General features: G+C 42.6%; 1 protein-coding gene across 2 annotated transcripts in view; it reads right to left on the bottom strand.

The window, feature by feature from the left end:
- Positions 1-14,868, bottom strand: part of Asb7 (ankyrin repeat and SOCS box containing 7) — a 47,539-nt gene that overhangs the window by 29,627 nt on the left and 3,044 nt on the right. The window contains exons 3-4 of one of the 2 annotated variants that reach the window (XM_041653745.1): positions 11,073-11,192; positions 8,376-8,637 (exon numbers count right to left, since the gene is read on the bottom strand). In XM_041653745.1, the coding sequence (XP_041509679.1) occupies positions 8,376-8,586 (211 nt within the window). In that variant the 5' untranslated portion in view covers positions 8,587-8,637; positions 11,073-11,192. The remainder of the gene's footprint in view (positions 1-8,375; positions 8,638-11,072; positions 11,193-14,868) is intronic. The other variant, XM_041653754.1, reaches the window with a different exon arrangement.

Genomic DNA, 14,868 nt, shown 5'->3' with positions numbered 1-14,868 from the left:
CATAGCTTCTCTGCGATCCTTCAGTCCTCTCTTTGGACTAAATATTGTTTCCTGTATTTTCTTTAGGTTTAGCTTGTTGGCTACAAAATTTTTAGGATGTTTATACCGTGGGAAGTTTTTCTTTCTCCTTCATTAATGGTGGATTGTTTGTTATCTATTAGTCTACCCTGGCAGTCATCACCTTTTAGGGTTCAGAACGCATTGCTCCAGGCTGTCCACTGAGAAACCAGCTGTTATTCTGATGACTTTTCCTTTATGTGTGACTTGAATTTTCTCTTGAAGTTGTCAATACACTTTCTTTGCTTTGTGTTTTAACTATTATATGCTGCAGGAATTTTCTTTTCTGGTCTTGTCTATTTGATCTTCTGTGTACTTCTTGTATCTGTATGGATGTGTCTTTTCTTTAGTTTGGATATGTCTCCTTTTATGAGATTTTGAAAGTTTTCTCCCTCATCTACGCCTGTAATTCAAAGGTTTTTGTTTTGTTTTGTTTTCTGGTGTCCCACATTTCCATGTTCCTTTTCTGTTATTTTTGTCTATTTTAATTTGTCATATTCCTTGAGTATCTGATCTAGATCTTCTACTTTATCTTCTAGTCCTGATACTTCATCATCTGCTTGATCCACTCTTCTTGCAGGCTTTCCTTTGAGTTTGTATTTAAGTTATTTGGGTTATTCAATTCCAGCATCATGTCACCTTGAGTTCTCTTCAGTGTTTTTACTACTTCCTTACTGAATTCCATTAGCAAATCCTGATTGGTACTCATCATTTCCAACAGCTTTTAGTTTGCATTTTCTTGGGCATCATTCGGGTATTTATTTTCTTCAAGTTCTTTCTCCTTGATCTCAGCGTGATGTTTGCTGCTGTGGGACAATGGTCTTGTACACTATAAAGATTTGTTACTTGTATTTTAATAAAATGATGATTGGCCAGTAGCCAGGCAGGAAGTATAGGTGCAGCAACCAGAACAGGAGAATTGTGGGAAGAGGAAAGGCTGAGTCTGCAGTCGTGATCCAGGTGCAGAGGAAGCAAGATGAGAATGCCTCACTGATAAAAGATACCACGTGGCTAACATAGATAAGAATTATGGGTTAATTTAAGATGTAAGAGTTAATAAAAAGCCTGCGCTAATAGGCCAACCAGTTTATGATAAATGTAGACCTCTGTGTGTTTCTTTGGGACAGAACGGCTATGGGTCTAATTGGGACAGAAACCTCTGTCAACAGTTTGTGGCATTTAAAAATTCTTGAATTCTCTGATGAGCCTTATGATCATTCTTTTTAAGTTCTGTGTCCTGGTGTTCATTTACGTAATTCTCATTGTCAAACATTTTGATAGGACTGTAAGGCTGAGGAGAGAAGATACTGGTGGCTTTGTGATGAGCATATAGACTTGTAAGTTTGATGGACAGAGCAGGTTGGGGAAGAAGAGCAGACATACAGGTAGGTTGAGCCAGAGGCTGGAAATGGCTTGAGTAAAAAGTGGTCAGGTGGAGAGAAGGGACTGGAATGGTGTTCAGGATGTACCTCCTGGTCCAGCCTAGAGTGTAGAGGTAGCTCTGGATGGGGGGAAAGGCAGGATGTGGTGTTGGCCTTGGGTAGGGGGTTAGGTAGATAAAGTCCTGGCAGAACACTAGAGATTGGTTATGGTACAGACAGGGGTGGCCAGACTAGGCTAGGTCACTGGACCCAAACTAGATCTGACAGGTTTGGCATGTAGCATGGGTAGGAAGGCTCAGGGAGACTTACCAGGCTAGACCCTTGGAGAAGGTTGGGTAGAGAGGTTCTATCTTTTTATTTCCTTCCTACTTGCACTCTGGTTTTAATTCTAATATTTTAAAAACTATTTTAATATAACCTTGTTCCCCTGTACTATACTATCAGACAGACAGACAGACACACAGCTAAATAGCCAAACATCTTGTTTTATGCCATTGCCGATGATAAAATAAGCACAATAGCAAAACAAAAACAAAAAAACAAGAGAAAGAAGTGTGGCATTTTTATGTGAAAATATTTCCTGTTTTTAAGAGTCTAACCTTGGAATAAATTAATAAACCTTAGTTATTATATAATTAAGTTTAAACTAATAGATTCACTGGGCAAAGCATTTACCACTTTTAACACCCTAATACACACTACAAAGTTGCTTTCCAAAAGTGTCTCCACAAATCCACATCATATACTTATTTTACTTATCCTGGGGCTCTCTTGCAAACCCTTTCATCTTCTTTCCTACTGCACCCTGCCTGGCTAATGCTATATTATCTATCTCTTACTTCCATGTGTCTTTCAAGAGGATGCTGCCTGCTTTCCCAAGGGGACCTGGCCTCTGTAGGAAACTCTTAATCCAAGAGCTCTCTAACCTTCTCAGAAAGGTTACCACGTTTCTATTGGTTATTAGTGTGGCTATGCACATACCCCTGCCACAAGAGGAGGTCAGAGGACAATTTTGTGGAGTCACTTCCCTCCCCACACATTTACATGGGGTGAGGGCTGAACTCAGCTTACATGGCAAGTGCCTTTACCACAGGGCTATCCCACTGGCCCAATTACCATAATTTGTGAAGAGGTATGATGGTATACTGCCATGTGTGTTGAAAATTCAAAGTTTTTAGACATTTGAAAACCTGACATTTTCATTATTTTGAAGCAGATGTAAGACAACAAAATGTCACTTACCATGCAGTGCCACTCAGCACATGTGGCTACTAGGCACTTAGAATGTGGTCAGTCCTGAAACCAAGGATTGACTCTGTGTAGTTTCACTGTAATGCAATAGCCTCTCATGCCACAGGTAGCACAGGCTTAAACTAGGGTCCCTGGGTACCGCCCCATGCCCCAGCTCACCACCACTTTTGTGTTATACGACTCAAACACAGTTTTGTTGTTGTTTTAAGCGAACTTGGATTCACAGCTGTTTCCCAGCAGGTTTCTTTCTGGAGTTACATCACTCCCCTTGATTCTCGGTCCTGAGCTTGCTAGCTCTGTGTCTTGGTATCACCATGTGGCTCTGAGGACTTGACAGGTAGAACTGTATTTATCACATTGTATCCTTTCATGTATGAATATTTAAATAAACAATTTCTGGTTGTGTAAGTGGCTGAGATTTCCACATCTTCTTTCTCATATTCCATCTGGCTGCCCCTTCCCCTGCTTCCTGAAGTAGCTATGCCCTTTTAGAAAGTGGTGACAAGAAGTTCTCCCTTCTTCTTGACCTGAAGCTTCTATTGCTCTTGATTTCTCTTCCTGCGTTAGGTCTTGGGCGCTGTTCTGATGAGCTCAGAAACTAACCAGAGAACTTCCTACTGCCCTGTCCGCTTCTCCCTGCCCTGCCCAGCATCCCTAAACTGTTGGACTTACTCCAGTCATACTCAACTATTTCCGGCCTTAAAATCACACATGCTCCTCTCCTTCAACCCCAACCGTCAGTGTCTCACACAGGTAGAATGTTCCACTCCACCAAGTTTCCAGCCCTTCCTACTTCATACCTTTCAAGAACCCCACCCAAGCCCTGCATTCTGGGGAGATCCTGGACTCTCCCACCTCACACGCAGAGGGGCCCCGTTACACAGGGCACTTTGCTCTCTTGGAATGCCTGGCTTCTTTTCTAGGCAATACAGAACCACAGTTTAGATGATGGTTTGGAGCTTAGCTCTGCTGTCATCAAGGTGGAAAACCTGGGGTATCTGAATGACATTTCCTTCTGTGGCTCATCTTTCAATGGGAAAACTAAAAGCATCACTATCTAAAAGCTAAAAGCACTGTCCACACAGGACATGTCACCAGGGAACATGGCTCCCGACCCATCCACTTGCTGGGCTATGAAATACCAGGGCCATTTACTGCTGCAGCTTGCTGAAGGCAGGGCCTGGCATACAATAGGTCTGAACACACTGGGTGCTCAGCTGCATTTTCTGAAGATGGGCGAACGCTTTATCTGGAACCAAATGGTCACCTCATACATCTCAGAGTCACCGTCACACATACAGAGTGAGCAGGGAGGGAAGGAGTGCAGAGGGCAAAGTGAACTACCTTGCTTCTAAGTCCTTTCCCTCCTTCACTTATATGGTGATTGTGGAAAAACAGTTGTCATGAATCTCAGTAGGTTCTAATCCTGACCCAACGAGGGACTGACTTTTAAGCATCATCATCATCATCATCAAAGATTAGTTTTAGCTCACAAGGTCAGGAAGCAATCAGTTTAGATGGCTAGTTTCTGTTCTTTCTCACTGGGAACAAAGATGCATGTGGTTCTGTCTTCAGCACCTTCAGGTGAACTAGAGCTACAGACCCTGAAGAGAACGCTAAAGCCCTTCAGCATGCTTACAACTATTCCAGGAAACAGTATCCCACAGGGTAGAGAGAGCATCATCCAGGACGCGGTGGCAGCATCTAACGGGACAAAAATGAAGTTTCCACCTGATCTAGTCTGTTGGAAGAAGTGGTATTCCAGAGAAAGTGCTGAGAAGACTTAAAGGGGAAGCAGGTGTAAGCAAAGGAAAGAAAACATGATGGCGGACGCTTTATAATGACCTCTGTGACCATGCCTCTAAGCTCAGAGACCCCCAAGAAGGTGGAGGGGCTGCTGCACAGAGCTGCACCTGCAGGGGTCAGATGATCCATCGCTGTGCTGAGCGCACGACGGACTGCGTAGGTTCTGTGCAGGGAAACAAGACGCCCCTATTGGATTTAATTTCCATTTCTACTTAGAAGTGTCACATTAATTGGAGACTGGGTTGGGACAGGGTGATATAATGTGGGGGTGAATGAGATTGATGCACAATCCTGATGAGAAAGGGGTTTCCTTGCCACAGAGTGGAACAGCGGCTCTGTGGAAAGAAGCGAAGAAAAAGGACAGCTCGTCAGCAGAGGAGAAATCCAGAAGCTCAAGCGACTGGTCACATCACAGGTGAGGGCAAAGGTGCCAAGCACGATCTGTAGTTTTCCTGCATAGCACTTCTAGGCTGCAGGGCCATTTCCAGATGTGTCAGGACATTACATGGAGAATGTACGTATGTGTTGAAGCCTCGTGAATGACGATGACCATGGGGGTGGGGTGGGGTTATGAGTTTCCTTTTAACTATCCTTTTCAGACTTATTTTATAATTTGCGGCGAGAGGAGTCACGGGATGGATTCTACAGATCTCTTTTGATTGGAGTAATGTTCTCAGAGAACACAGCAAACAGCCTTACACTGGTCCTGGGGCACTAAATAAGAACTCAGTAGAAGCCAGGATATTGAACCTGTGTATGTGACCTAGCAGCATGCAGCCCTGAGGAAAGAAGGGAAGTTTAGGCAATCTCTGTGGGAAAGAGCAGTGATATTGTAGCAGCGATCTCTTGCCATGCACAAATGCCAATTATGGGCAGGTTGGTGACCCAAGTGCTACAAAAATCCCGAGAAGAAAATATAGGCAAATAATGACCCTGCAGTATGGAGGATTTACTAACCAAGAACAAAGAGACACAACCCAGGCAAAAGCGAAAGAAAACGTGCCCAATTTAGAGTGAGGACAATAGGAACGTGGGATCGCTACAAACGAAGAGGACACCTGAACAAGCCAAAAGTGAGCAGGAGAGGGACAAGCTCAGGCTTGTCAGTTTGATACTCGCATGCCATCTTGGGAGGGGGTAAGCACGTCACACAAGGAAGAGCAAGCCGTCTGGCAATGCGCGGCTGGGTGAAGTGTCCCACCCACTCAGGGAGGGCACAGGCAACTGCAGGCTCTTTGGAGGGCAATGTGTCAGCATCCATAAAATACTGTTTGACTTGGCAAGGACTTCTAGAAATTAAAAAAAAAACAAAACTCTAACAAAGGTTAAAAAAGAGAACACTTCCTGCAATATTGGCCCTAGAAGAAAAATTCAAACAATTTCAAATGCCCCATAACTTAAAGTGCAATTCAATTGTACCCAGACAGTGGAATCTGAAGCTGACCTGGGTTCCGACAGGGAACCTTCATGGTGAAGCTATTCTGTAATGAAAGTCAAGGTACTGAACAGAACATTAAGAAGAGTTGTGGTATAGAAGAAGAGGCTGAAAACCTTTAAGCTAGGGGCACAGGCTATTTCTGCAGCCGCACCAGGAGCCAGTGAAAGCCATAGCTTCTGGAAGGAGAGTCAGGTAGTAAAGAGCGGCAAGTGGCCACCACCCTGCGCAGCCCAAAGAATGTCAACCTGGGTTTTAAGCAGTTCTAATATGCACTACCTTCTCAAAAGTCTGCTGAGAACGTTTCGTGCTTGCTAAAGAAACTAAACGGAACAAAGTTGAAAGAATAACCAAATGGAAGCATATTAATATAAATACTGTACTCAAAGGAACAAGGTGAGTCTAACTGTCTTATTAACAGAATCACCGAGGTTTCTTTCTGTAGATGTAACAGTTACTTTAGAAATTAATTGTGGGGCTGGACACCCAATTCTACAAATACACTAAAATGCACTACACTGTGCAGTGTGGGTTCATGAATTGCAGTTTGTCACACACACAAGCATGCACACACACGTATATACATACACAGATATGTGTGCATGTACACACCCACTTTTCTTTTACTGCAGTGGTAGGACTTGAACACTAGGCTTCAAATATACTAGATATACACTCCACTGCACAACTACCCTCAGCCCTGCAAGTTATCATCCGTGGGGTGGAGGAGAGGGAGATGCTTAGGAGCTGTAGCCCACAAATTAAACCCGGCTCATATCAGCTTTTCCTTTCCGCCCTTATCACTCATTGACTTATACAAAAAGTCCGACTGGAAGCCAGCCGGAGAGCTATGACATGCTTTCTGTGTCATATCACATTCACACATTACAAGAGCAGACCCCAGAGAGTTAAGGAAAAAATACAGTGTTCCATGAGGTTCAGTGAAAAACAACTGTGGCAGAGCAGGAAGCCAGTACGCTCTTTAGTTTAAAATCTACATGAAACACAATTTCTACAAGTGTGTGAGGAAGGAGTAAGAGGGCTAAGCACCCAGAGTCACCCAAGTCAGGGGCACTTTTGAGTAGTGGCAGGCAGGAGCTGGGCAGGCCGTGTAGGGTTTGGCTTCTGTGCGGAGGGTGTAAGGGTGTGCTTTGTTTAAAGGAGATGCTGTCCGTGCGTTACTATGTGGACATACTCCTTATTAAGTGAGGCTGAGGAGCTGAAAGGCACTTGGACTAGGTGAAATAAGCAAACGTGAGTCACAGCCTTAATTTTAGCCTTAATTTTTAATTAATTAATTCAGCCTTAATTTTACCAAGTTACGGGCAGAATTCATTCTGATCCCTTTTCCTGACATTCCATGCACGTACCCTTCATTAACTGCAGAACTGAGGTCTGTTAAGTTAGAGGGTAAAATGACACGGAAGACAGCCACGAGTGGGTACAGGCTGGGGAACTAGGGACTCTGTCCACAGCCAACAATGTGGGGCTTATAAATCCCATTTTGGGCCGCTGGGGCACATGGTCACTCCGGGGCTTAGGGTTAGCTTTCTCCTGGGGCCAGCCTAGCATTACCATCCATACAGTCACTAATTCACACGGCCTGCAGGAGAGCTGTGGAACTTCTAACATTTCTGTACTTCAGAAGGCAAGCAAGTCTGGCCAGTCTTTTTACCAGTACACGTCTCAGGGTACACTCTCGGAATGAAACAAAACCACTGCTGATGAATGATCCGGGCCCTAAAACAGTCCAGAAAAGTTGTTTCACACCCTAATATATAGACAATGTAGACATAAATAATATCTAAAACAGACAAACACACACATTACCGCCTCCTAGCTTCAAGGTAAGAGTGAAGTTGAAATTCACTGGAGAGAGGAGTCATTTGAGAAGAAGCCTTATAGAAACGGCCAGTGCAGTCACTGGCCACGTCTGTCTACAGACTCAGACCTCAGACAAGCACCCTCTGTGGCATGCCTATACACCCTGTAAGTTCTGGAAAAGGAAAGAGCTCTAAAAGAACAAGAGAAACCATCCAAGAGGAAAGGGAGGCAAATCCACAATCTAAGGGATGGGGAGGACCAAGATGCTTAAAGGGACCTGTGCTAGGTTCCTCTGCTTGAGCAATTTCCAAAAGGGGAAACCTGGGTAATTCCCCAGTGGTAGATGCCACCCAAGTGGCTGCCAGCCCCAATAAAGGTTCTGAGTTGAAGACCTGGGAAAGCTTGAGTCCCTGTAGAAATTACACATGCCAGGTAAAGCCCACTCAGTAATCTGGTTTGAAACAAAACTCAGTGTTTAGTTCACAAAAATCTTTGCAAAGAGGAAAAAATGACACTGAACATTAAGGCAAGTGAAGTATTAAAAATCACATGCAAATGTGTATGAGTGCATTTTCGACTCAACACCATTGCAAGTTTCTCCTTGCATCTAGTAAACTCACCTCCATGTTCTAGAAACACCCGAACACATCTCTCCTTTCCTCTTGCTGCAGAGAAATGGAGCAAGGTCCAGCCATTGGCATCTCGGCCATTTGGGGAATAGCCTTGCTCCAGCATCTTCCGCACTGTGTGAACATCTCCGGCAGCTACTGCAGCCTGAATCTGCAATTCTTCCTGGAGCTCAGGGTTCCTCCGACAGTGGTGGTGTAACATCCTAGCAGAGTCCGCTTTTCACCAACCAGTCATTAGGTCAAAGGAATCAGCCTTTCGGAAAAGGTAGAACACATGAAATTTAGAAAATGTGGCTCTTTGCACTGTGGCCACTGACTACCACAGAATTGTCTACTTTCTAAATCAGCACAGCAATAATTAACAGCACTTCAATACTACTGACTAAATGCATATGCTAAGACCAAAACTTTCAATAGTTGCATTAAGGCTACAAATTAATTGAATTAATTGAAAGCCAGATAGAGATTCCTGAATTAACAGAAAACTCTCTTCTGCAGAAACAGAACAGAAAACTTTCTTCTCTTTGAAAACTTGAAACTACATTTCCACATCACGGCTCTATTTTAGACACAATGAGGAGTGGCAGCAAGAAGCCAAGATGCGGTACCAGAGGGGCCAGAGTGGTATTGGTCTTGGGAAGTCTGATTTATATGATGCGCCATCAAGATTTAAGTCACAAACTACTCAAAGATTCTCTCACAAGTCAGAGCCAATCAATATGGAGTACTAGAAAACAGCTTGTTGTTTTATGCAGACTAAAGAAAGCCTGTGATGAGGAAAACACTTCAGGCCGAGTGTCTGAAGTAGTCCAGGTATTTTATTTTTAATGCAAGGTAACAAAGCTTGGGGGAAGCAGGCTGAGCAAACTAAGCTGGAGTAAAGTAGATTATATTTACATATACAGGTGTATATAGGTGTGTGTGTCTTTCTTTTTCTTGGTTTTCCCACCTCAGACTATTTGATCGTGGTGTTTCATCCTCTCTTTTGCTGTCACATTCTTTTAAAACATTTTTTTTTTTCTAACTCTGTACCAGTTTTCCTTCAGAAAACACTCAAAGCAGCATAAAGAACCTGCTGGTTAGTCACAGGATGAACGACTTCAGTGAACAATACCGCTGAGGGTTGCACAACCTCTGCAGGTCATGGAGAAGTGTATCCTCAAACCTAGCAGCGAAAGAGCTCATTTACACACAAAGGAAATCCAAAGTAAAATGGCTACTTCTCTACTTCTCATGTGGGGGTACAAGCTGTCTGTGTGCTTTTAAGCATTGAAATATACACAGAAACCTAGCTGACAAGTTCCTGGGAAGACATTCCAACGGAAAGAAGCAGTTAGACTAATCTAACTTCCATTTCTATAAGTAAATTTGATTGAAAGAAAAAAAAAGGTGGTAAAGCCCTTTGAAAATATTCTGTTCTCATACGTAGGTTAGACATCTCAGGATAATTTTGCTATCAATAATTTTTCTTGTAAAATTTCTCACCATGGACTTTACACAAATAAAGTAAGCCTAGCTTGGCAGAACCAACACAGGTTAGGATCACAAACATCTCATGTGCTTTTGTACATAAAAATGACATTATTACAGTCTTAGCAATATCACTAAGTGATGTAATTAAAAATGTCAAGCCATTGCCTCAAGTAGCTCTTTCCTCCGAGAAAATTGGGAAAGGGGAAATTTATCGATAATTTGTTCTCTTAATAAGCAAGTTTCCTTTTGTTTCTTCACTTCACTACTCCCTTGAAATTTAGTCTCTTGGCTTAGAAATTTAACATAGAAAATACCTTTCAGAATAGTTTCATATTAGTTTCAGTGCTTTAAGAGACAGTATGGAAACTCACCAGAATAGATTCATGGAAGCTCTTACTGTCTATTATTCAGACCACCATCGTTAAAGACCACCATGCTTTTGAAATTTTTATTTACTTTACTATTATTTTTGAGTCAGCCTCTCTTAGCTCAGGTTGACCCGTCACCTTGCTAAGTAGCCTCGGCTTGCCCTGAGCTCCTGATCCTCCCATCTCTACCTCCCAAACGATGAGGCTGCAGGTGTGTGGCACCACACTGGCTCCGAGTGAGCTTTGAGGGTGTCTGTGTATACGCACACACTTAGGGTCTCTTCTCCACCTTGTCTTTTGAGACAGGGTCCATCACTGAACCTGCACTGCACCATTCCTGCTAGACTGGCTGGCTCTCTAGCCCCCATGATCCTCTCTGCTCTGCACTCTGGTGCTGGGGTTACAGGTGTCCATTTCCATGCTCAGCTTTTACATGAGTAAAAGGAGATCCAAACTTCAATCTTCACACTTACGCTCAAGCATAAGTTACCCACTAAGTCCCTGCCCTAGCCCCCAAAGAGTGTTTTCAGACAGATTACCTTGGCACTTGAAAGAGGTCAACTATGCAGGAAAAAAGACTGAAACAACAAACTTAGGTTTTCCTTTCAAGTGCCTGCTGCATTGTGGATATATTAGTTTATTCTTAAATCACAATTTCACTCATTCATTTCTGCTCAACTCTATTCTACTCCTGCTAGAGACTGAGCCCAGAGCCTATACTCTAAGCATATACTCTATTACTGAAGCAGCAGCCCCAACCAACTCATGAGCAGTTTTCAAGAGGAATAGTAAAAGTTAAGTGTCATTTTCCTTAAAATGGCCTCGGCGATTGATGGCCCAGAGTTACCTTACAGAAGAATGACTCTTCTCTTGGTAGACAGGTCGCCTAATGACCATTGTGCACAAGCAGCATCGTGGGGAAGGGGTTCCCAGCGTGTCCAGGCCTCGGAGCAAGAGTTTTCTTCACCTAAAAACAAATCAAACAACCATCATGGGAGTCTCCGAAACTAACAAAGGACCACTGCTGTTCGCAAATTCTACTTTTTGAAGACTTTAGGTTTCAGGAATCTATAACAAACTGATAGAACTCAGAGTTTAGGAAAAATGATCTTGTTGCTTACAACAATCTCCAAGATGCAATCAAATAAGATTTATTTTTGGCATTCTGTGCCCTTCTATTCCCGCTTCCCATTCTCCAGCTTCTTGAAAAAAAGTAAATAAGGAAAATAACAAATCACACATTTGGAATTTGGATACAAGCTGAGATTCTTGTTTTTTTCTACTGAGATTGTATCTTCAGGCCTGCTTCTTTGAGTTACTTTTTTAAGGACACCATCAGTCACCTGCTTTTTAAAAACAGGACTACAAAGGAAAAAAAGTGTGCATTCAATACAGCAGCTGCCCAAGGCCAATGTAAACTATGGTAAGTAAAAGGAGATTATGCCATTGAATGGTAGCTCTTCATATGCCTTAAAGGCATCCAGTCAATAACATTTACATGCATACAATGGAGCAACTTAAAACATTAATTAGCCAGAGTTTTTGCTAGCTTCTCCTGATGAATTCTTAAACAACTAAAAACCCAACCTCTTTCTCTCTATATAGCTAAAAGGACTCTTTCCCCATTCCCACTGAATCCCAGTTCTGTACATTCCATTCAGGTTAAGGACAGCAGTGACCCCCCCACCCCCCCAATATCACAAGGAGATCACTCTAGGAATTAGCCTATTGCGAGACCTGCCACCCGTTCAAGTTGGGGGAAGGAGTGCAGAGCCTTTATCACTTAAACTTTCAGACAAGAAGAGGGACAGGGCATCTGCCAAGCAGGCATGTGCAGGGGACGAGTGGCAGTTGTAGAGGCTTGCTGGCTGTGCAAGGGGATACTCAACTCAAATGAGAATCATCCATGCGTCCCTTTTGTTCTCTTCATGTTTTATTTTCCCTTGTCTTAAGTCTTTAAGAACAGCAAAATGCTTGTATGCACACGGAATTAAATACTGAGTGCGACCTGTGCCTATTATTTCCCAATAAAAGAAGTAGGCAGGGTCAGAACAACTCCTTCAAAGCAAAGTACAAATACCACGGAACAATCCTTGCAGAAATGGACGGAGACCAGAGCAGGAAGGCTGCAAGGTGAGCCTGGAGCATCTTACAGTGCCTGAAGGCAAGAAAGTGCTCAAATAAAACAAGCCTGTAAAGCCACCACCGCCTGGACAAAGGAACCAGCACAAGGGCTCTCCGCCAGCAGAGACCACTGACCACTGAGCCATTTCTCCAAGACCACAGACTTTAAACTGAAAAGCTACTCCATACACGCATGAGCTGCATTACAGGGGAGAGCACACGCACATGGTGTACCATGTGCACATGATCTCTGTTGTTTGCATTATCAAAGTGGCCCCCAAAGTCCGAGGTGTCCGCCTAGTAGCTAATTTCCTCTTGGTGTTAACTTTATGGGCACTTGAGGGAAAAAAGCACCACGGACCTTAAGAACGAATACAACTTCAGCAGTACAGGTGCCTATAAAAAAAAAGTCATCAAGAAAAGCCACAGGTGGGAATGGAAAAGCCAAGCTTTCTGTAAAGAATACAAGTTCAAAATCCTGATGGCTCTCAGAAATCACCTATAAAATAGGAGTCATGACAAAGGGCAATTTTTTAAATAATATACATTCAACGGAAGGTTTTCTTAAATTAATGATGGCTGCAGACTCCAGCAACCACTGAAATCAGATTCACTGCTAGAAATCACATTCTGGGTTTCAGGAAATAAAGTAAATAAATAATAAACAAACATGGAAGACTTTGGAAGTGTCAAAATGAATCTTTTTCCCCAATGCATACCATTTTCTAAAGTAGTCCTACTACTTAATGTTAATGCTATGCTTACATTCGGCAAACTCATCTTTTCTACTATAAAAAAGCCAAAAGATAACAACCTAGGAATCCACGCTTTTATCAGTTGACCACACTGAATACTACCATTTTTTTTGCTGCCTAATTTCTTTCCAGGTGGACAAGTAAAATTCATTCAGTTAAAATCAGAATTACCTCCCACAGTTAAAAGAAAATCTACACTGAGATAACAGACCAAAGTAGAATATACACATTAATCAAGATATGGTAGAAATTTGCCCAAGAATACATAGCCTTCGACAAATCTGACGTCTCAACAATTTCCTTCGGCACAGGATTGTGTATTAATGACTCCTGCATATTATTTTCTTCCACAGTTTTTTTGTTTGGTTTGGTTGAGATACGAAGCCCCTCTTGTAAGGGCAAGATGGCTAGCAACCTGGGACCCTCCTGCCTTAGCTCCCACGTGTCAGGACTGCAGGCTTGCTGTCTGTTTCTGCAACATCTTATGAAGGGACACACATGGGACCTCCGTTTCCTGGTCTCAAACCAACAGAAATAAGGTCACACAGCGCCTGACTTAGGACAGCACAGAGCATGTCTCTGCAGAGTAAATCATAAGGAAAGAAATAAGCGTCTTTCAAGACACTGGGTTGAGGACAAAAATTAAAAATCTACCAATGGCTCACAAGACCCCAGAGAGAAGCCAGTACGGAAATATACTCTGTCCGATCAAAGTACACAATACAGCCAACAGGCAGGCTGCCGGGCTCCACTTATACCATCAAGGGCCTGATGCCCAAATAAAGCAGGTGTTATTTTGGTATCACTCAACATACCATAGCGTTCATGTCCCTAAAGAAGGACAATGCATTTCCTCCAAAGGATTGGACCTCTATGTGACAAAAAGCTTGATTGTCATGCACAGCTTACCTATGACACACATAAACTATAAGAGAAAACCCAATGATTTTCACAAAATGCAGATGAAGTGACAGAGATCCAACTGAAAGCTTAAACCACGGGTATGAGAAGTGCTTTGCCAATAGTGCCCTATTAATGCAGTCATGCCAAGTCAAACTTAGCCAGTGCCTCACAAGTTTGCCAGAATGTTACACTGAGGGAGTGCGTTCACATGAAAATGAAAGACTGAAGGTCAGGTTTTAGATATCCAGATTATCTGACCTTATTTACCCATTTTAAGAAGGGAACCACTGAGGCTAAATGTGAGCAGAGACTACACATACACTAAATGTAAACAAGCTAAGGACAGACACACACACACACACACACGTGAACAAAATAAGATATGATATATTTACTTTATATATAATGTGTGCATATAATCTAATAGAATTAATTGTGAATGAATGACATCATTTTAGGTATAAAAGATAGAAGTGGTCGTAACATACTAAAGATGTAGCATATAAGTAGCATCAATTACTCTCCTTTTGTGATATAAATCTGTATTTTGTTACCAAATGATCAGATTAGTGCCCCCCCATGTCACTCACAGTAAAATTAACACCAAGTTGACTGTCAGATACAGAAATATAAATATCAAGATGGCCACGTTGTTAAGTAAATGTCCAAATTAAATAAATTTTAACTGTGTTGACATAACCTAAACCAAACATTCTCAACCATACTAATTATTACAACCTCCACTCCGTGTGTGTGTGTGTGTGTGTGTGTGTTTTCTTAGGAAAACCATTGCTAGCTGAGCAGATTCACGCACTGTGATTTAAGTAGCAATAATGGCCTGGCTGGAAACCAGCACAGAGG

This window comes from Microtus oregoni, unplaced genomic scaffold (assembly GCF_018167655.1).
Source record: "Microtus oregoni isolate MIOR12 unplaced genomic scaffold, Mior012 000000F_ref0000247, whole genome shotgun sequence".
In the NCBI taxonomy this organism is placed as follows: Eukaryota; Metazoa; Chordata; class Mammalia; order Rodentia; family Cricetidae; genus Microtus; species Microtus oregoni.
Note: the sequence above shows the minus strand (reverse complement) of the source record. Positions and strands in the feature narration are given on the sequence as shown.